At 36.0% G+C, this 22298-nt stretch overlaps 1 protein-coding gene across 3 annotated transcripts in view; it reads left to right on the top strand.

The window, feature by feature from the left end:
* Positions 1 to 15019, top strand: part of MND1 (meiotic nuclear divisions 1) — a 73622-nt gene extending 58603 nt beyond the window's left edge. The window contains exons 7-8 of one of the 3 annotated variants that reach the window (XM_004420927.3): positions 9890 to 9934; positions 14779 to 15019. In XM_004420927.3, coding sequence (XP_004420984.1) covers positions 9890 to 9934; positions 14779 to 14885 — 152 coding nt within the window. In that variant the 3' untranslated portion in view covers positions 14886 to 15019. Of the gene's footprint in view, positions 1 to 9889; positions 9935 to 12819; positions 13059 to 14778 lie in introns of those variants that run through there. The other 2 variants (XM_087437513.1, XM_087437512.1) reach the window with 2 other exon arrangements.
* The last annotated feature ends 7279 nt before the right edge of the window (positions 15020 to 22298 follow it).

Raw genomic sequence — 22298 nt, 5'->3', positions numbered from 1 at the left:
TCTGGCATACAATGAAAGATTACCAGGCATGCAAAGAATAGGAAAACATGATCCTTAATGAGAAGAATAACATTTCAATCAAAATTGACCCAGACTGACACCAATAGTAGAATTAGAAGACCATAACATTAAAAGTTATTATAAATGTATTCTGTGTGTTCAAAAAGTTAAGTAGAAACATGGAAGATATAAAAAAAGACCCAAGTCAAACCTCTGGACATGGAATGGAGTGGAGTGGAGTGGAGTGGAATGGAATGGAATGGAATGGAATGGAAAATATGCTGGATCAGATTAACAGCAAATTAAACTTTGCAGAAGAAAGGATTAGTGTATTTGAAGACATAACAATAGAAACTATCCAAAGTGAAACTCAGGGCAAAAAAATTTTTTTTAATGAAAATAGCATTTATGAGATGTAGGACAGCTTCAGGTGACCTAATATATGTGTAATGGGAGTCCCAAAAGGAGTGTATGTTGTGGAGGAGTGGGGGTTTCCAGGCCAGAAAAATATCTGAAAAAATAAATATCAGAAGAAATAAAGGCTAAATTTTTTTCAAGTTTGATGAAAACTGTAAATCCACAGACTCAAGAAATTTAAATATTTAAGTGGTAAATGGCAGTGATCTCTTTATCACTAAATCTAGAGAACTTTTTTAGACTTTAACCTCTGCTCATCCCAAATCTTTTTTCCCCAATGAGAATATTGTTTTTAAAATGTGCTTTTTGATAATGTGGAGTTTCATAGGATTTCAGCTATCATGTTATTGCAGAACATATTATATTAGATTAAAGGATTATGAGTTTCACAAATTGATTTTAATAGGACTTGGTTCTTAACACCAAGGCTGTAGCACCCATATTACCACAGTTAGACTTGTCTCTGGGTCTGTCATGGTTTATTTTGAAACCGTTTTTATGCTGATAATAGCTATAACCCTTATGTTCATGTAGACATGGCTATGTATTATCTCTTATTTCTCAATAATTCTTGCAGGAAATATTTATATTTCATCATGCCAATTGAGGTATTGATGTCATTAAGCAAGTATAGCAAGATTAGTTGCAAATATCTAAGAAGTGAGAAGTAAAAGCAATAATTTATAAAAGATAAATTTTAATTTTAGCTACTCTGACCATTACTTAAGTGAGAACAGATGAAATAAGTTGTAGTAAAAATTGGATTCCCACAAAAATACTTGAAAGTAAATCTAGAAGTACTTAAGAAATTTTCTTAGAAATAAAATGCCAAAATGACAGTGAAAATGGTAGAATAAGGACTTCTGACAATTTACACTTCATGAAAGCTGGCAAAAATTGTCACAACTTTTCCAGAATTCTAGAAACTAATAAAAGATTGCATATTTAAGAAAAATGGTTGAATATGTGCAAGAATAGCAAATCTTGTGGTGTTTTAACTTGCCCTGTTCTCATCTGCTACTCTCCAGCTCAGTAGTAACCTTGAAAAATAACAGTCCTCCATTCCTGGTATCAGTGGGAGCAGAATGGAGCTGGAGCTCTTTAAGGCCCTCATTCCAAAAGAATTGTTATTATTTGACATCTCTGGTGGTTCCCTGAAAGCCACCAATAATAGAAAGGATTGTCTTGATTTGACCTGGCTTGGAGTATGCCCAGTACTACAGCCTCTCCCTGGGAAGCATTTGTCTAAAACTATTACAAGTAAGAGTTTTAACTTCACTTAGATGATGTCTTAGGTGATGAATAACAGTTAAAGCAAACAGTAGACTAACTAGACAGCTTAAAAGAAGAGGCTGAAAGAGATGTTCATAGATGCCTTGAAAAGCAACATATTCCTAGAAATCTAGAAAGCCTAATGCATGCATAGGGCTGTGGACACTCTTAGGAAAGACCTAAGAAGGTCCTAATCTCTCATCTCTAGCTGACCATGACACTCTGTGCAAGCAGTAAGTCAAGGCTAAGGTAGAATTTTGCCTAGCCAGGTGTTGAAACATGCCCCAACACACACAGAACCTCTCAGCAAAGACTTGGAGATTTAGTCTAGGTGCTTAAGGAAATCTCTGTTCAATCATTAGCTGCCTGGTAAGCAAACTGGCTAGAGACTTCAGTGGCCACACATAAGAATACAGACTTTACAGAATTAGTTCAGAGAAATCACAAACAACAACAACTACAACAAGTTGCAACAACAACAGCCCTGGGAAAGGGAGAAGAATCTGATTTCCAGAGTTGCCACATTTTATTATTTATAATGTCCAATTTTCAACAAAAAAATTGCAAGACATGCAAAGAAACAAGAAAGCATGGCTCATGTACCAAAACATGCATGATGTTGGACTTGCTATAAAGACTTTAAATCAGCTATTTTAAATATGTTAAAGAACTAGAGAAAAACATGTCTAAGGAACTAAAGGAAAGTCTGAGAATGATATCTCACCAAATAGAGAATATCAATAAAGAGACAGAAATTATTAAAAAGGAACCAAAGAGGGCCGGCCCCGTGGCTTAGTGGTTAAGTGCGCGCACTCTGCTGCTGGCGGCCCGGGTTCAGATCCTGGGTGCGCACCGACCCGCCATGCTGAGGCCGCGTCCCACATACAGCAACTAGAAGGATGTGCATCTATGACATGCAACTATCTGCTGGGGCTTTGGGGGGAAAATAAATAAGTAAATAAAATTATAAAAAGGAACCAAAGAGAAATTCTGGACTTGAAAACTATAATAACCAAAATGCAAAATTCACTAGTGGGAAAAACAGCAGATTTGAGCAAGCAAAAGAAAGAATCACTAGCTTGAAGATAGTTCAATTGAGATAATCCAATCTGAGGAACAGAAAGAAAAAGAATGAAGAAACATTAACAGTCTCAGAGACCTGTGGTACAGCATCAAGAGTGCCAACATATACATAATGGAAGTCCCAGAAGGCGAGGAGAGAAAGAGGTCGAAAGAATTTTTGAAGAAATAAGAGCTGAAAACTCCCCAAAATTGGTGAAAAACATTAATCTACATATCCAAAAAGTTTAACAAACTCCAATTAGGACAACCTCAAGGAGATCTACACATAGACTCATCATAATCAAATTGTGAGAAGATAAAACAAGATTTTCATCTTGAAAGCAACAAGAAAGAAGCAACTCATCATGTACAAGAGATTTTCAATGAGATTAACAACTTGTTTCTTATTAGAAACCATAGAGCCAAAGGCATTGGGAAGACATTTTCAAAGTGCTGAAAGAAAAAAGTCAACCAAGAGTTTTATATCCAGAAATATTTTCCTTCAAAAATGAAGGACAAAGGAAGATATTCCCAGGTAAGCAACAACTGAGAGAGTTTGTTATTAGCAGACCTGCCCTAAAAAAAATATGGGAGTCCCTCTCATTGAAGTGAAAGGACACTAGACAGTAACTTGATCAACATGAAGAAATAAAGCAAGCTGGTGAAGGCTATTACATAGGTAGATCTAAAAGATAGTATATATGTATTTCAGTTTGTATCTTCTTATGTTCTCCTATCTGATTTAAAATACAGCTGCATAAAGCAATCATGATATGCCTATGTTATTAGGCACATCATGTATGAAATGTAATTTGTGAAAATAACAGCATAAAAGTGAGGAGAGGACTGGAGCTACATAGGAGCAGAATTTTTGTATACAATTGAAATGAAGTTCACATTAATCCAGACTAGATTGTTATAAATTAAGATGTTAATGGTAATCTCCAGGGCAACTACTAAGAAAATAACCCAAAAATATTTGGTAAAAGAAATAAGGGAATTAAAATGATACACTAAAAAATATCCATCGAATACAAAATAAGGCGATTGTGGAGGAATTGAGAAACAAAAATTTATATGACATATAGGAAACAAATAGCAAATGGCAGATATAAAGCCTACTTTATCAGTAATTACATTAAATGTAAAGAGATTAAACTCTCCAATTAGAAGGTAGAGATTGGAAGAATAGATAAAAACACTTAAGCCAATGATATGCTGTCTACAAAAAACTCACATTTGACTCACAGACACAAATATGGTGATATTAAATGCCAGAAAAAGATATTCCATGAAAATGATAACTAAAAGCAAGCTAGAGTGGCTAAACTAATACCAAAGAAAATAGACTTCAAGACAAAAATTGTCACTAGAGATAAAGAAGTACAGTTTATAATTGTAATGATAAAGGGGTCAACCATTCAAGAAGATATAACAATTATAAATATATATACACTTCAATAGAGAACAAAAATACATAAAGCAAAATCCAAAAGAATTGAAGGGATAAATAGACGATTCAACAATAATAGTTAAAAATTTCAATACTCCATTTTGAATGAGGAATAGAACAACGAGATAGAACATAAGCAAGGAATTATAAGACTTAAACAATGCTATAGACCAACTAAACCTAACAGACATTTATAGAACACTCCACCTAGCAACAGCAGAATACATATTTTTCTCAAATTCTTGTGAAATATTCTTCAGGATAGACCAAATGTTAAGCCTAAACAAGTCTGAATAAATTTAAGTGGATTGAAGTAGTACAACGTATGTTTTCTGATGACAATGGAATGTTGTGAAAGATAAATAACGGAAAGAAATTTGGGAAATTCAAAAATATGTTGAAATTAATCAACATACTCCTAAATAAGGATGACTCAAAGAAAATCATGAGGGAAATTAGAAAATACTGTGAGATAAGTGAAAACGAAAACATACAAAAACTTATGGGATGCGGTGAAGTCATTGCTTAGTGGGAAATTGATTAACATTTTAATGCCTGTGTTAAAAAAAATAGAAAGCTCTTGAATCAATAACCTAGCCTTCCACCTTGAGAAACTAGAAAAAGAAGAGCAGACGAAATCCAAAGCAGCAGAAGGAAGGAAATACAATGAGTAGGGCAGAAATAAGAGAAATAGAGAATCAAAACACAAGAGAAAATCAACAAAACCAAAAGTTGGTTCTTTAAGCAGATCAACAGAATTGACAAACCTTTAGCTGGACTGACCAAGGAAAAAGGAAGATTCAAATGACTAAAATCAGGAATGAAAGCGGAACATCATCATCAATGTTACAGAAATAAAAAGGATTATAAAGGAGTGCTGTGAGGAGTTATATGTCAATACATTTGATAAGCGAGATGAAATGAACAAATTCCTAGAAAGAGACAAACTACCAAAAATAGCTCAAGCAGAAATAGACTATTGAAATAGATGTGTAATGTATAAAGAGATTGAGTTAGAAATCAAAAAACTTCTCACAGTGAACAGCCCAGTCTACACTAGTGAATTCTACCAGTTTAAAGAAGAATTAACTTTTCAAAGGAAAAAAAAATTAGAAAAAGAAAGAACGCTTTCTGAAAGACTCATTCATTGAGGTCAGTGTTACCCTGATACCAAAACCAGACAAGAGGCATCATAAGAAAACTATAGATAGATATTGCTTATGAATATAGATGCAAAAATTCTCAGCAAAATACTAGCAAGTCAAATCCAGAAGTTTATATAAAAAGGATTATACATCCTGATTAAGTGACATTTATCCCAGGGATGCAAGGATGGTTGAACATATAAAAATTAATCTGGGGCCAGCCCGGTGGCGCAAGCGGTTAAGTGCGCGCAATGTGCTGCGGTGGCCCAGGGTTAGCCGGTTCGGATCCCGAGCATGCACCAATGCACTGCTTGGCAAGCCATGCTGTGGTGGCGTCCCATATAAAGTGGAGGAAGATGGGCACAGATGTTACCCCAGGGCCAGTCTTCCTCAGCAAAAAAAAAGAGGAGGATTGGCAGATGTTAGCACAGGGCTGATCTCCTCACAAAAAAAAAAAAAAAATCAATCAATCTAATACAACATATTTATAGAATAAAGGTGGGGGGAACCGCACAGGATTGTCTCAACAGACAAATCATATTTGACAAAATCCAACACCCTTTCATGATAAAAACACTCAACAAACTAGGAATAAAAGTGAACTTCTTGGGGCTGGCCTGGTGGTATAGTAGTTAAGTTCGCACGCTCTGCTTCGGCAGCCCAGGGTTCGCAGGTTCGGATCCCCAGTGTGGACCTAAGCACCACTCATTAAGCCATGCTGTGGTGGCATCCCACATACAAAATGGAGGAAGATGGGCACAGATGTTAGCTCAGGGCTAATCTTCCTTAGCAAAAAGAAGAAAGATTGGCAACAGATGTTAGCTCAGGGCCGATTTTCCTCACCAAAAAAAAAAGTGAACTTCTTCAATCTGATAAAAGGGCATCTACAAAAAGTTCACATCATATTGAATGGCGAAAGGCTGTATGCTTTCCCCAAGGATGTCCATTCTCACCACTTCTATTCATCATTGCACTGGAAGTTCAAGCCAGGGCAGTTAGGCAAGAAAGAGAAAAAAAGGCATCCATATTGAAATGGAGAAAATAAAACTATCTCTATTTGTGGTTGACATGATCTTTATATCTATATATATAGGTAGATAGATAGCCCTAAACAATACACACACCCCCCCAACTATTAGAGCTAATAAGTGAGGTCAGCAGGTTGCAGGATACAAAAATCAATACACAAAAATCGTTTGTATTTTATATACTAACAGTGAACAATCTGAAAATGAAATTAAGAAAAAATTCCATTTACAGTAGCATCAAAATTAATATAATACTTAGGAATAAAATTAATCAAAGAAGTGCAAGACTTGTACTGAAAACTGCAGAACATTGCATGAATTTAAAGACATATAAATGGAAAGACATCCTGTGTTCATGGATTGAAAGACTTAATATTGTTAAGATGGAAGTACTCCCCAAATTAATCTACAGATTCAACGTAAAACATATCAAAATTCCAACTGCTTTTTTGCAAAAATTGATAAGTTGATCCTAAAATGCATATGAAAATGCAAGGAATCCAGAATAGCCAAAAGAATCTTGAAAAAGAACAACAAAGTTGGAAGATTCAATTTTCTCAATTTCAAAACTTACTACAAAGCTACAGTAATCAAAACAGTGTGGTACTGGTATAAGCATAGACATATAGGTTATTGGAATAGAATTGAGAATCTAGAAGTAAACCCAATTGATTTTCAACAGGGGTGCGAAGACCATTCAATCAGGAAAGAATAGTGTTTTCAACTAATGGTGCTGGGCCAACTGGTTATCCACATGTAAATGAATCAACCTGGACTCCCACTTCACACTATATACAAAAAGTAACTCAAACAGATCAAACACCTAATTGTTAGAGCGAAAACTATAAAACTCTTAGAAGAAAACGTTGGTGTATATCTCCATATCCTTGGATTGGGCAACAATTTCTTGGATATGACAACAAAAGCTCAAGCAACCAAAGAAAAAGTAGATAAATTTGACTTCATCAAAATTAACAACTTTTGTGTGTCAAAGTACATTATCACGAAAGTGAAAAGAAAACTCACAGAATGAGAGAAAATATTTGCAAATCCTATATCTGACAAGTATCCAATATCTAAATACATATTTAAAAGAAAATGTTACAACTCAACAATTAAAAAAAAAGCAATTTAATGGTGCCAGCCTGGTGGCGTAGTGGTTAAGTTTGATGTGTTCCACTTCAGCGGCCCAGGGTTTACAGGTTCAGATCCCGGACACGGACCTACACTGCTCATCAAGCTATGCAGTGGTGGCCACCCCCACATACAAAATAGAGGAAGATTGGCATAGATGTTAGCTCAGGGCCACTCTTCCTCAGGCAAAAAGAGGAAGATTGGCAACAAATGTTAGCTCAGGGCCAGTCTTCCTCACACACACATACAAAACATGTATAACAATAACACCTCAATAAAGCTGTTAAAAAAATTTTTTAAAAAGGGCTGGCCCTGTGGCTTAGCAGTTAAGTGCACGCGCTCCGCTACTGGCGGCCCAGGTTCGGATCCCAGGCACACACCGAGGCACCGCTTCTGCAGCCATGCTGAGGCCGTGTCCCACATACAGCAACTAGAAGGATGTGCAACTATGACATACAACTATCTACTGGGGCTTTGGGGAAAAAAAAGGAGGAGGAGTGGCAATAGATGTTAGCTCAGAGCCGGTCTTCCTCAGCAAAAGGAGGAGGATTAGCATGGATGTTAGCTCAGGGCTGATCTTCCTCACAAAAAAAAAAAATTTAAGCATGGGCAAAGGATTTGGATAGACATCTTTTTAGGAAAAATATACAAATGGCGAATAAGCATATGAAAAGATTTTCAACATCATTATCATTAGGGAAATGCAAATCACAACTACAATGAGATACCACTTCATACCTTTAGGATAGCTATACAGTCATGTGCTGCATGACATTTTGGTCAATGGTGAACTGCATATATGATAGTGGTCCCATAAGATTAGTACCATATAGCCTAGGTGTGTAGTAGGCTACACCATCTAGGTGTGTGTAAGTACACTCTATATGTTTGCACAACGACGAAAGCACCTAACAACACATTTCTCAGCATGCATCCCCATCGTTAAGTGACACATGACTATAATAAAAAGAATGGAAAATAATTGTTGGTGAGGATGTGGAGAAGTTGGACTCTTAGATTGCTGGTGGGATTGTTAAAATGATGCAGCTACTTTCGAAAACAATTTATCCATTCCCCAAAATGTTCTGCATAGAGTTACCATTTGAACCAGCAATTCCACTCCTAGGTATATACCCAAAAGAATTGAAAACATGTTCACACAAAAATTATTAAATTATTTATATTAGCACCAACAACCCAAATGTCCATCAACTGATGAATAGCTAAACAAAATGTGGTATCTCCATACGATGGAATTTGGCAATAAAAAGGAATGAAGTATTGCTACATGCTACAACATGGATGAACCTTGAAAACATTGTGCGAAGTGAAAGAATCCAGACATATATTGTATGATTTCATTTATATGAAATGTCCAAAATAGGGAAATCCATAGAGACTAAAGTAGAGAAGTGGTCTCCAGGGGTGGAGGGTAGGGGGAATTTAGCGTAACTCCTAATGGGTATGAGATTTCCTTTTGGGTGATGAGAATGTTCTGGAATTAGGTAGTGGTGATGGTTGTACAACCTTGTGAATATACTAAAAACCACTGAATTATACACTTTAATATGGTGAATTCTGTGGTATATAAATTATCTTTCAATAAATAAATGCCATCATTATAAATAATATTTATGCCCATTTGATCATGGCATTGCTATGTGCTATGTAGGTTAATTTGAAAGATAAATACAGATACATTTAGTAGCAAGATGTATAATTAAATATAAAATAAATATTTCCTCCTACAGGGCTACTGTATGACCATTAAACTTTTTTTAAGGTCAGGTTTATTGTAGTCTAATATATATACATATACAATAAAATTCTTATCATTAAATTATTTTATCCTCTTTTGGTGTTGTAAATTGAGAATATCTCAGTTAAACTTGTATGTTATCTTTAAAGGTGAAAGTACAATAATAATAGTCATTTAGGAAAAGGAAATTGTTCACATTGACTTTCTATTCATGATTAATATAACTGCAACCATCTAAAGTTTCCTTGGGAAGTTGAGCAGATTTGTGAGATACAATATGTCACTATATGAAGTTTTTTTCATAGCCATTTTATTTGTATAACCTTTTTTTCATATAAAAAAATGAATCTATAGGGGCTGGCCCCATGGCATGGTGGTTAAGTTCGGCACGTTCCACTTCCTCAGCCTGGGTTTGCGGGTTCGGCGCCTGGGCGTGGATCTACACCACTCGTCAGCCACACTGTGGCAACGACGCACATATAAAGTAGAGGAAGATTGGCATGGATGTTCATTCAGGGCTAAGCTTCCTCGGCAAAAAAAAAAAAAAAAGAATCTATAGTTAGATGGAGATGATTCTGTGTGTGTGTGTGTGTGTATATATATATGTTTTTTTTTTCAGGTCAAGCAAATAAAGTGGCCAAAGAAGCTGCTAACAGATGGACAGGTATGTATTACCATAGCACTAGTACACTGTGCTTCAACTTCCTCCATACTGGCTATGATGCCAAATGAAGAAGCTGTTGTGGCTAGTTTTATTCAAGAAAAGACATTCTGAAAATGTATGTATTAATCAGGTTTTTATATATTAAATGATTTCAGTTGCTAAAGGTTATTTTTTAGAATCTTACAACATGAGTATTTTTATTTTTTTATTTTTTTTATTTTTTGTGTGAGGAGAACTAGCCCTGAGCTAACATCTGATGTCAATCCTCCCCTTTTTTCTTGAGGAAGATTGGCCCTGAGCTAACATCCACGCCCATCTTCCTCTACTTTATATGGGATGCTGCCACAGCGTGGCTCAACAAGTGGTGCGTCAGTGTGTGCCCGGGATCCAAACCTGCGAACCCCGGGCTGCCGAAGCGGAGCGTCTGCACCTAACCACTTGCGCCACTGGGCGGGCCCCTTACCATAAGTATTTTTAAAGTGTAAGATATTTTTGTAAAACCAATGATTGCTTCCAGTTTAACTTGTATGTATCTTTTCCCAGATAAGTCACTTGGGCTAATCACTTAGCCTTCATATATATTAATGCAAGATACAGCTTTAAGAGTTTCATGGAATCCTAAAGATTTGTCTTCTTGCTAATAATAATAATAGCTAACATTTGTTGAGGGCTGCTTATAAGCCAGGCATTGTAAAGAGTCTATGGTGCACTCTCATTTTATCTCCACAGCAATCCTGTGAGGTAGATAGGATTATTATCCTTCATTTTAGAGATGAAACTGAGGCCGTCAGGAGCCCATGGCCTCCTGCTTTTCTGATTCCAGAGTCCAAGCTTTTACCCACTGCATGATACTCTCTTCTCTGTATACCTGCTTTCATGTAAATACCTCATCAATCTGTTTGCCAATGGATACATCCTTAGGCCTACCCCAGAGATATTCTAAGGAATGGGAACTGATAAGGCATTATCTATGTGTCTTAAAGTTTAAAAGAAAGTTAATAAATAACAATTGCTGTGAGTTATATACAAGTATAATTAGTATTGTTAAAACCAGTCCTAAAATTAAACTGATGTTTTTCCAGTATTTAATTATAAAATAATAGTAATTGAACTTTTCCATCCTGGCAAGAGTCTATAATGCCTTCACATGTATTGCTCACCCTTCGTTTCTGTGGGAGAGTATGGATAAGATTGCATTGACTTGGAGATGCGGAAAGCTTGAAGTGACTGCCTTAAGTCAAAGGTGATTAGTTACTGGAAGAACAGAGATTTGAGCCAGCTTTCCCCAACTCCATGTGCAGGGCTCTGTATTTCACAAAACGTTTAAGAATCATTTTTCCTTGTCTATTTTAGAATTAAGTAGATTGATAAAATCAGTATAATGGTGCCTGTAAAATTATAATCTGGTTTATTAGAAAGTTATTTCCTAAATAATGTAATGCTTCGGTGATAAGATTAGAGGCGGGTAAAATCAGCAAACTAACATTGAAGAAAAGAGAATAGTGAAATGTGTGTCCAATAAAGTATAAATAAATTAAAAAAATACAGTGATATTGTATGGGTTTGAGAAATACAAAATTTTGAGTGAGAAAAAAAAGCAAGTGGATTTTTAGGTTAAAAATAAGACAAGAGTCACAAAGTGATTTTCCCCAGTAGTTCCCAGCAAGCAGCTCATCAAACAGTAGGAACAGGCAGCCCGTGTGTGTGGCGGGAAGAACTTGACTTTGAAGGCAATCTGGATTGTGTTCCTTATTTGCTGTGTGACTTGTTGAACTTCTCTGAACCTGCTTCCTCATCTGTCCCATGTGGATAACATCTGCCTCAGATTTGGAGAGGATTCAATAAGGCAGTTTGTAAGCCCTTCAGCACAACGTTAGTCACACAGATAAACAAATACTCCCCTTTTCCCTTTCGCCTCTTTAAAAATTCTTTCATGTTTTCCAGTTGATCATAAACTTCCAAAATTATTATATAAAAGAAAATTTGAACAACTTTTTTCCTCCTATGTTTTTAGCTGAGAAAGAACCTGAAACTTTAAAAATCATGTAGGAAGATATTTTTAGGACAGCAGAAATAGTTGTTAAGAACCATATTTCCATTTGAGGTTACAACTTGCTCCTTCCAACATAAAAGTGTTATGAAAAGATCATGGAATTAAATTACATCTCAGAGAACCTCCTTGACTTCAAACAAACAAACAAAAAGAAAACATCAGGAATACTTAGAACTAAAGATTATTATGTAATTATTACTTAAGGTTTGGTTTCTTTTTACTTAAAAAAGTCCCAAAAGTATATCTAGAACTGAGAATATTTACTGTTCAGTGATTCAGTGTTTCAGTTTTATATAATGAGATTACTTTAGGGTATAAATATAACGTAAATGTTTTATGACATTAAATACACTTTAAATGTGACTTAAATTATATCATATAAAACCTTGCTTAATTAAGATAGTGAGTTTTTATGACTTTGTATAAGAGGCATCTTAATGAGTGGGGGGATAAATGTTGTGAGGTCCTACCACAGACTCATGCGTGTGCTATTGCCCATCCTATTCCTGTATGTATCTTGGGTATGCCGCCATGTAAACTAACAGGATTTCTACCAGTCTTAAGGTTGTTTCTTTAAAAAAAAAACTTATTTTTTATCCATTTATAAAAATTTCCATATAATAGGAAAATTATTTGACAGACAATGAACTATCAAGATTGTGGGTAACACTGTCTTGAAGGCAGACATCCAGTGGCCCAAGGACATGTTTAAGCAGTCTTTTTGAATTGGTCCATTAAGCCTTGTTGGGAAAAGGCTTTTATTTGTTCTTTTGTTTGTTTTTAATCTTTGAGGGTGTATAATGAAACAGTTTCTTGCCCTTATGTGAACCAGGAACTGCTTACTGCAAAAGCTATAGCCTTACTGTGGTGCCTCATTTTCTTCACGTCTGATCCACGTTTGAAGTCCATTCCTCAAGCTTCCTACAGTGTTGCATATGTTCTCTCATTTCCTGGAAGTCTTTCTGTACTCTTGGAGCCTATTCTGGAAGATGTACACATAGTACTTCATCTTTTCTCTCTAACATACATATTACTTTGGAATTGTTTAGTAATAAATTGATTTTTCTCTCACTACTCTTGTGTCAGCTTGAAGGCAGAGGGTCTTTATGTTCTGGAATACCTTTAATACATTTAATACCTGTCTTATTTAGCAGTGGGCCCTCTATCCTCTATAAGTATTTGGCTGTGATTGACAAGAATGTATGGGTTGTACAGATACTAGTAAAATTAAACAGATCATTCTGGAGTACCTCATGCTATTAGTATTCTCCTCTAGGTTCTTATGAAAAGTAAAGATTTGTTTTAGATTGTTACAAAAAGGAAAGACACATTGTTCTGTTTGGTGTAGTAGTATTCACCTTAGAAATGAACTTCATTCCAGACATTTAGTTATCATTATTTGATACTTGGAATTAAACTTCCTAAAACAATATTTTTAAAAGTGATCAAACTTGGTATATTAATTTGCTAAGAATACCATAACAAAATACTTCAGACTGGGTGGCTTAAACAACAGAAGTTTATTTTCTCACTGTTCTGGAGGCTGGAAGTCCAAAATCAAGGTGTTGGCAAGTTTGGTTTCTTCTGAGGCCTCTAGCTCCTTGGCTTGTAGATGGCTGCCTCCTCATTGTGTCCTCACATGGTCTTTTCTATGCGTGCCCCTGGTGTCTCAGTGTATCCACATTTCCTTTTCTTATGAGGACACCAGTCAGATTGGATTAAGGCCCACCCAATGGGCTCATTTTAACGTAATCACCTCTTTAAAGACCCAGTTTCCAAATACAGTCACATTCTGAGGTACTAGGGGTTGGAACTACAACATATGATTTGGGAGAAGTGACACAATTCAGCCCATAACACTCCAAAAGAACCTATTTTAACACTTCATTATCACTACTATTACAGTGCTTAAAATTTTATAGAATACTCTGAACCAGAAAACTTTATACCATTATTTTTATATTTTATACTATATATTCATTATAAAGGCAGCATATATTACATTAAAGAAAATATGTAAAATTTTAAAAAACAGCCATCATTCCGGTTCCCCAACTGCAGCCCTTGTGAGCATGTTGCTATTGCCCTGCATCCCTCACTGCCTGTGCATAGATGCCCTTCCAGGTGATAAGACATGTAGATTGCTTTTATTTTTTTCTTTTCTTACACTGGGATGAAGATTTGACCATAAATCTTCGCACACAGTTTGTTTTATTTCCTTGGAATAAATTCCTTTAAGTAGATATAACAGTTCTTTCGTTGGTAAAATTCATTTTAAATTCCCTCTAGAGGACACTGAGGTTACATCTGTTTCCATGTTAGTCTTAAGAGAGGAAAGCCCCTTTCCCTCCTCCTCACGCCTTCTCCCTCACACTGGCCTGATTGTCTGGAAGCCATTACTCTCTGTGGGGGAGGGAGAAGGGTCTGGAGAGAATGTGTTCCCTTTGAAAACAGGAGCAACTCTAATTCCTGAGGTAACAGAGTCCTGGCCTCTGCTATGGGAATGTGGAAGAGGCACCAGTAGCCTTTCCTGTCTTTAGATTATTCTTAAATCAAGTATTCTATAGTGGCAACTAATTTACTGAATTTTTTAATATGACATCTGTTTATTCAGTGTGCTCATTAAATATTTTCTTCTGAAATTAATTACTATTACTCTTGAAAATACAGAAAAATCCTTATTTTGATACTTCTGAAAGTAATAGAAACTAAAAAAAGACTATAATTATATTTGAAATGTTTTATGGTTGCATTTTCAATTCTCACAAGTATTTCTCAATTTTCTTTATAGATAACATATTTGCAATAAAATCTTGGGCCAAAAGAAAATTTGGGTTTGAAGAAAATAAAATTGATAAAAATTTTGGAATTCCAGAAGACTTTGACTACATAGACTAAAATATTCATTGTCAGTGAAGAATCTATGTGCTTGTGAATATGTAAATTTTTATAGTCAACTAAATGTACTGAATTGTCATTTACCTGTAACTTTGTTTATCATTTTATTAATTTTAAATAAAGTATAAAGTGTAGATGTTTTTCAGTCTTTTTGATGGATCGAAAACAGGATGATAGCCATATTCCCACAGTGCTCATCAAAGTAGGACAGTACAAATAAAGCCATCCTCCTACGGTAGGTTTACAAACAGTTTTTTAGAGATCAAAGCCATCATGACATAATAACATTTTTTAGTTTCATTCAAACATTAAATATTAAGAACCAAGGGTACCTTTGAAGGTTCTCTTATACTATACACATACACCCACACATAAATGCTTGGAAATCACCTTTAAAACCCTAATAGCTGCTTTACTATTTTTCAATATTTAGTGGAAAATGTGTGTAATTGATTCTCAGTGTACTGCATCATATTTGCAAATTTCCCACAGAAAAACAGAAAGTTGGTGTTCCTCAAATTTGGTGTTGGGTAGTAATTCCTTAGACATGAAAACTACTTTCTTTTGAATGTTTGATGCCTTTCTACTATAAGCAGCAAGCACATGGGCCTTTGTCCTGATTTATGCACTTTTCATAAGATGATAGAGTGGTGGCACACGTCACCAACTAGACTTCAGGGATTTTTTTTTTTTTCCAACTACCTAAAAAAGAGTAGGTTAAAAATAATGTATGTCCTGTGTGAATAAATATCCTTTTCCAGTTCAGCTTATGCATTTAGAGTATTTGCAGGCACTCCAAGACAAACTTAAAAAAAAAAAATCAAGGGGCCGGCCTGGTGGCGCAAGCCGTTAAGTGCACGTGCTCCGCTGCGGTGGCCAGGGGTTCGCCGGTTCAGATCCTGGGTGCGAACTGACGCAACGCTTGTGAAGCCATGCTGTGGTGGCGTCCCATATAAAGTGGAGGAAAATGGGCACAGATGTTAGCCCAGGGCCAGTCTTCCTCAGCAAAAAAAGAGGAGGATTGGCAGATGTTAGCACAGGGCTGATCTCCTCACAAAAAAAAAAAAAAAAAATCAAAACTAATGTGTGTAATGCCCTTTATGCCTTAATTTTTTTTCACGTGGTCCAGTTTTGGTATTCTTTTAAGATATTTGAATGATACTCCATATGTCTGAAATGACCCACATGGCATCCAAATGATTTTTAGTGAATCTAGCCTTTGTATTGCAGGGAGTTGCTCTGGGCCTACTTAATCACTTCCTGGAGGTAGGCGGAGCAAATAGGTCCATTTTTGTTTGTTCTCCAGGCCAGTGTATGTTGCCTTAGGGCAACAGCGCTACTCACAGGAGAAAGTATTTGATGTATGAGACAAAGAACAAAACATAAAAACCCATCATAAGCCTTTCCTTAAAACACTAATTGTAGGAATTCCAAAATTTCTCAGACCCGGTTTGCTATTAGAAAAGATGCTTCCTTGTTTAGATACCTTCTATGTTCAAAAAGGAAGCCATTTCTAATGATCCCTAAGAGATTCTATTTTATAAATATTTAACAACTTTTATTTTTAATTTGAGTCTATTTTATGGGGCTAGCACAAGAATGATTGACATGGGGTCTGTACGTGAGCTAACCAGAGGTTGTGGTACCCTAATAAGCCAGTAGTGTGCTGGTAAATGTTTAACTAAACTGACTCTTTGGAAAGTAAGGGCAAGGCCTGATTTATAGTCTTTGCCTATTTGTGTGGTGTAAATACTTCCAGTATAGCCAAGTTCAGATTACCAACGTGATGACAATGCAGAGTTGGGAAAAGACAGTAGCATGCCATTATATAGTATTTCTACCATACAGATACAATAGATGTAAAGTAATCCGAAGAGCATAGATAATGGTAAAATGTAAGAAAGTTAGGGAGTGATGAGCTTTTAGTTTTAGTACCATTGTTTTTAAGATAATAGTCCGTCATAGTTTATGTAATTTAGTCTTTAGTGATGGCTGTGTTTAACAGCTAGCTCGCTGTTACTTAACAGTTGGCTTGCCTACTCCAGCACATCACTGTTCTTAATCTCTAAGAGCTACTTCTGAGTTTGCTCTCCCCTGAAATTATATTTATTATAATTTTATTTTTTTTCCCCCCCAAAGCCCCAGTAGATAGTTGTATGTCATAGCTGCACATCCTTCTAGTCGCTGTACGTGGGACGCGGCCTCAGCATGGCTGGAGAAGCGGTGCATTGGCGCCCGCCGGGGATCCTAACCCCCGGCCGCCAGCAGCGGAGCGTGTGCACTTAACCGCTAAACCACGGGGCCGGCCCTCCCCTGAAATTAGAGATACTGATTAAGAAGTCCAGAGACATTAGTCCAGCCAAGCTTTAGATAATCTTTAGTCCTGGATTGGTTTTGTTATTGATCTGAAGACTGAGTACTACTTGGGCAGACCTAGAGTCAAATTACTAGTGATCCAGGATCAAATTTGATTCAGTAAATAACGCTATAGTTGATACTCCCAATATCTTTTCAATGAATTGTAAAGTTTGAAAGGTATTTGAGAGCTGATATCTATCTTACCAACCTTCTTCATGTGTTCTTGTTAAAGGATTCTAGGAAAGAGATTTTACAGTCTCCTAGTAAGTTTCACAATTGTTCAGAGCCAGATTGAATCACAGAAATGTCCCTCCTGAGGTTGGGCCAGGACCAGAGCAATCCGTAAGGGTGAATTGGAGATGACTTTTCCTCTGATGTTTGCCACATCATTAGTCTAATGGGATTATAAAGTTCTTGGCCTGTCTCAGAAATAGATGCTATTATCCTTAACTTTATCAAACATGATTCTCTTTAAGGGATTAGAAAAGGAAATGAGTACAGCTGGCAGCCAAGAAGCGAGAACTACCTAATAATTCTTGAGCAGATAAGTCTAAATTGTAAACCTGATAATACTGTTTTTTGAGAACACGATTGGAGTAAAATAGAAAACCCTTTTCAGCTAATATAGCATCATTTGTAAGAGCAGTTAAAACATGACAGATGGTGGGAAGGCGTCTTAAAATTATGCATAAACTCCCTTTCAGGATATGCTTCCTGAGTATTGTCTATATACCAGGAGGAAAATGTACTGCGTTATGAAATGGCCCAATGCAGTGAATTTATCTATATTATACTTATCCCAGCTTGATGTTTTTTTAAATTATTTGTGAGAGATAGGTGTCAGTTAATGTGGCTGTCTTTGGAAATACTCATTATTGAATCTCAAGGCTAATGATTTCTACTAACCAAGATTGGCAAGCTGCCACCCTGTGAACCAAATCCAAGGCCTGTTTTCTTTACAGCCCTTGAGCTAAGAATGTCTTTTTACTTTTTTTATTTTGGTGAGGAAGATCAGCCCTGTGCTAACATCTGCCAATACTCCTCTTTGTTTTGCTGAGGAAGACTGGCCCTGGGCTAACATCCGTGCCCATCTTCCTCCACTTTATATGGGACGCCGCCACAGCATGGCTTGCCAAGCGGTGCGTCGGTGCGTGCCTGGGATCCAAACTGGCGAGCCCCAGGCTGCCGCAGCTAGCGTGCGCACTTAACCACTTGTGCCACTGGGCCAGCCCTACATTTTTTTAATGATGTAAAAATAGACAGGAATATGCAACAGAGGCTGTATGTGGCCTGCAAAGCCTAAAATATTTATTATCTGACCCTTTACAGAAAAAGTTTGCCCACCTCCGAAAGATCAAAAACTGACAGCCTGTGAGTTAGATATGACCTTGTTTATTTTGCCCAAACTATTTTATTTTTAATTTAAATTAGTTACCAAGATATTCACATGTAAAATGTCACATGCAAATTGAGATTTTAAGCTTCTTTCGGAAAGTGGATGATTTAGGAACCCCAAGTCCTCATTGACATGGCAGCCATCAGCTGGAGGTAAGTAGGACCTCGAGATGGTAGTGAGTTCATTGGTTAGAGGAATGCCAACATACAGCTTTCTTCTTTAAGCCATAGTTTCATTCCAAGTTGACAAAATGACTTGAGATCAAACTTTAGTTTCAACTTTTCAAATTCCAGAGAAAAATCCTGTGCTTTTTTTTTTAATTGAAACTGTATTAAATTTATAAATTAAAATAGGGAGAACTGATATCTTGATGAAACATCTCATTCAAGAAAAAGGGGTGGTTTTTCCATTTGCTCAGGTATACTTTTGAGTTTTTCCAGTAGTTTTATAGTTTTCTTCACATAAATTTTTCACATTTCTTAAGTGTATTCTTAAGAATTTTATCTTTTTTGTTGACATTGTAAATGGAGTTTTCCATCTTTTTTTTTTTTTTTGGTGGAGAAGATTGTCCCTGAGCTAACATCTGTGCCAATCTTCCTCTATTTTATACGTGGGACACTGCCACACCATGGCTTGATGAGCAGTGAGTCGGTCCATGCCCAGGATCCGAACCTACAAACACCAGGCCGCCAAAGCAGAGCACACAAACTTAACCACTACACTGCCAGGCCGGCCCCTCATCTTATTTTCTAACTGGTTATTATTTATGTATCTGAAGGCTATTAGTTTTGCATAGTAATTTTACACTACTATCTTGCTAATTTCTTTTTTGTTTGAGTTTGTTTTCTAATTAATTTTCTGAAGTTTGCCAGGTATCCTATCATATCTGCTTAAAATAGACATAGTTTTAATTCTTCTTTTCTAATTCTTATACTTCTAATTGTTTTCTCTTATCTAATTGCATTGGCTAATACCACTCATAAAGAATATCTTTGTCTTGTTTCTGACCTCAGTAGGAATGCCTTAGTATTTCTGTATTAAATAAAATCCTGGCTTTTTATAATTTGTAATTTATAACGTTAAGTATTCACCTAGTCTTATTCCTCAAGTATTTGTATAAAGAATGGTTGTTGAATTTGTCAAAGACTTTTTCCCCCATCTACAGAGATAAGCATATGATCTTTCTCTTTAAATCTATTAATAAGGTGAATGATATTAATATAGTTCCTAATGCTCAACCATCCATACATTCCTGGCATAAAACCTACTTGGTCATAGTGAATTATTTTCTTAATGTAATGTTAGAATCTATTTGCTAACATTTTATTTAGAATTTTTGCATCAATATTCATAAGTGATACCAGTCTATAATTTTTTCTTTATGTGCTATTTACTTTGATTTTTACAGATTTGGGTATCAATGTTATTTATACTCACTTTTTTTTTTTTAACAGTTTTATTTATTTATTTATCTATTTTGTGAGGAAGATTAGCCCTGAGCTAACATCCATGCTAATCCTCCTCTTTTTGCTGAGGAAGACCGGCTCTGAGCTAACATCTATTGCCAATCCTCCTCCTTTTTTTCCTCCAAAGCCCCAGTAGACAGTTGTATGCCATAGTTGCACATCCTTCTAGTTGCTGTATGTGGGACGCGGTCTCAGCATGGCCAGAGAAGTGGTGCGTCGGTGTGCGCCCGGGATCTGAACCTGGGCCGCCAGTGGTGGAGCGCGCACACTTAACCGCTAAGCCACGGGGCCGGCCCCTATACTCGCTTGTTAAAAAAGATTTGGAAGTTTTCCTTCAGTTCATTTGCTCTGAAACAATTTTGGTAACATTGAGACTATCTGGTCTCTAAAGATACTCAACTATAATTTTAAATAAGAACAAAATCAAAAATTAGATCATTCTGTACATATGAATCAACACTTTTTATTTTTCATTTAAAAGTTTGAAAAGTTTGTTTTGTTCAAAAAGTTTATTTTACTTGCTATGTAATATTTCTTCATAAAGATATACTATAGTTTATTTAACCAAGATTGATGGACATTTGATTTGTTGTGAGTTTCATGCTATTTCAGACAATATTTTGAAAGAACATTTCCACATATATCTGTTTGCACATTTGTGTGAGTTCTGAGGATTAATTCCTTGACAAAAAAAAGAAGTCCGTATTCATGAAGAACTGATCCTCTAAAAAGAATGCGAGAAATATAAGATAGAGCTGAATTTTATAGAAAAGAAGAGGAAAGGTAACAGCTTTGAGGACTTGTTAATTGCGTTTTCCATGGGTTTTCAGAAATGAATTCTAAGTAATTTTTTATTAAGAAGACATATAAAATGAGCTGGGAATGGATTATCAAAAACAGATTTGTAAAAAATAGTGCCCTTTAGCTGGAATTTATTAATGAAACAGAAAATTTGTAATTAATGTTCACGTATCTTTAGGTTAAAGATTGGCTTTTAAAAGTTAAAGCCCAAATGCTTTCTGAAAAACCTCTCTAAAATATACCTTACCAATGTGGAGACTGGGTTTGATGCAGAAAGGGTGAGTTATTTTGCAAGGCTGAACTTGGAAGGCATCGTGTTTCTCATAACATTTTGAAAAGTAACTATGGGAACTTTTTACACATTTAAGTTGAACAGATGTGTAGTTTTTTTCTGTCCAGTTGTGGTTGTTACCATGTTTAAGTAAATGTACTTCTTGCTTACATGTGTTTCCTGTGTTATGTGTGCTCTGGGGACCCACACCTGACTGAGTTTAACTTCTTAGCCAGTTTCCATCTGAGCAGATATGGTTTGATTCTTAGGTCAACTGAACAAATATTTTGCCTTTAAGTACTCTAGTATAATCAGTTTGTATCTCAGGGATTAAAATGACCTGTTTGTTTGTTTGTTTTTAACAGATAAAAATATACTTTTAATAATAACGATTCCCCTAATGGATCCAGAAAGATAACTTCTTTCTTTGGAACGGTGTCAATATTTGACATAGCTTAGCTTCAGGGAATAAAGAGCCTGGATGTCAAAATTATTTTTCATAAACATAACTGAAAGTGTCTAAGAGGTTGCTTAACTTTTCTCATAAATAGACAATATTTAGAAGCAGTGACAGCCATATTATAGTGCAATGTTAACTATGTTATAATAAGATCATTTTAGAAGTAAGGTGGTAATGTTGGCACTAAATATATTTTGAAGGGTCTAATGACCTTCTCCCTTCCAGACAACAGCGCCTTGAGGGCATGTTGATTTTTCATCTCTACAGAGCACCTCACATAGTATTTGACATGAAAGAATTACAACTTCCTAATCTCCTGCCTCAAATAGACTCTCAACATTGCTTATCAATGCTTTTACTTAAAGTTATAATTGGCCATATTCCAGAAAGGCTATAAGGCAGCTGTTACCTTCAGTCAGCTTTTCATCTCAGTCCCTACAACTATTTCAAACATTTGCCACCCAGGCTTCTCTACTTAACCCCACTTTCCTCAATTTTCTCTATTTAAAAAAATTTTTTTTTAAATTTGGGCCCTTCAAACAGAATCTCATCTCCCTAACCCCCCTACCTACAATTATTTTCACACCCATACTTCCTGTTTAGGCCAACTTCTCCATTATTGCCCATGACCCAACTCCCTCCTGGTTGCTCCAAGACCTTG

The sequence above is a fragment of the Ceratotherium simum genome, chromosome 12, assembly GCF_057802395.1.
Source record: "Ceratotherium simum simum isolate JZ-2026a chromosome 12, ASM5780239v1, whole genome shotgun sequence".
Lineage (NCBI taxonomy): Eukaryota > Metazoa > Chordata > Mammalia > Perissodactyla > Rhinocerotidae > Ceratotherium > Ceratotherium simum.
The sequence above is the reverse complement of the archived record's forward strand: the minus strand, read 5'-3'. Positions and strand labels throughout refer to the sequence as shown.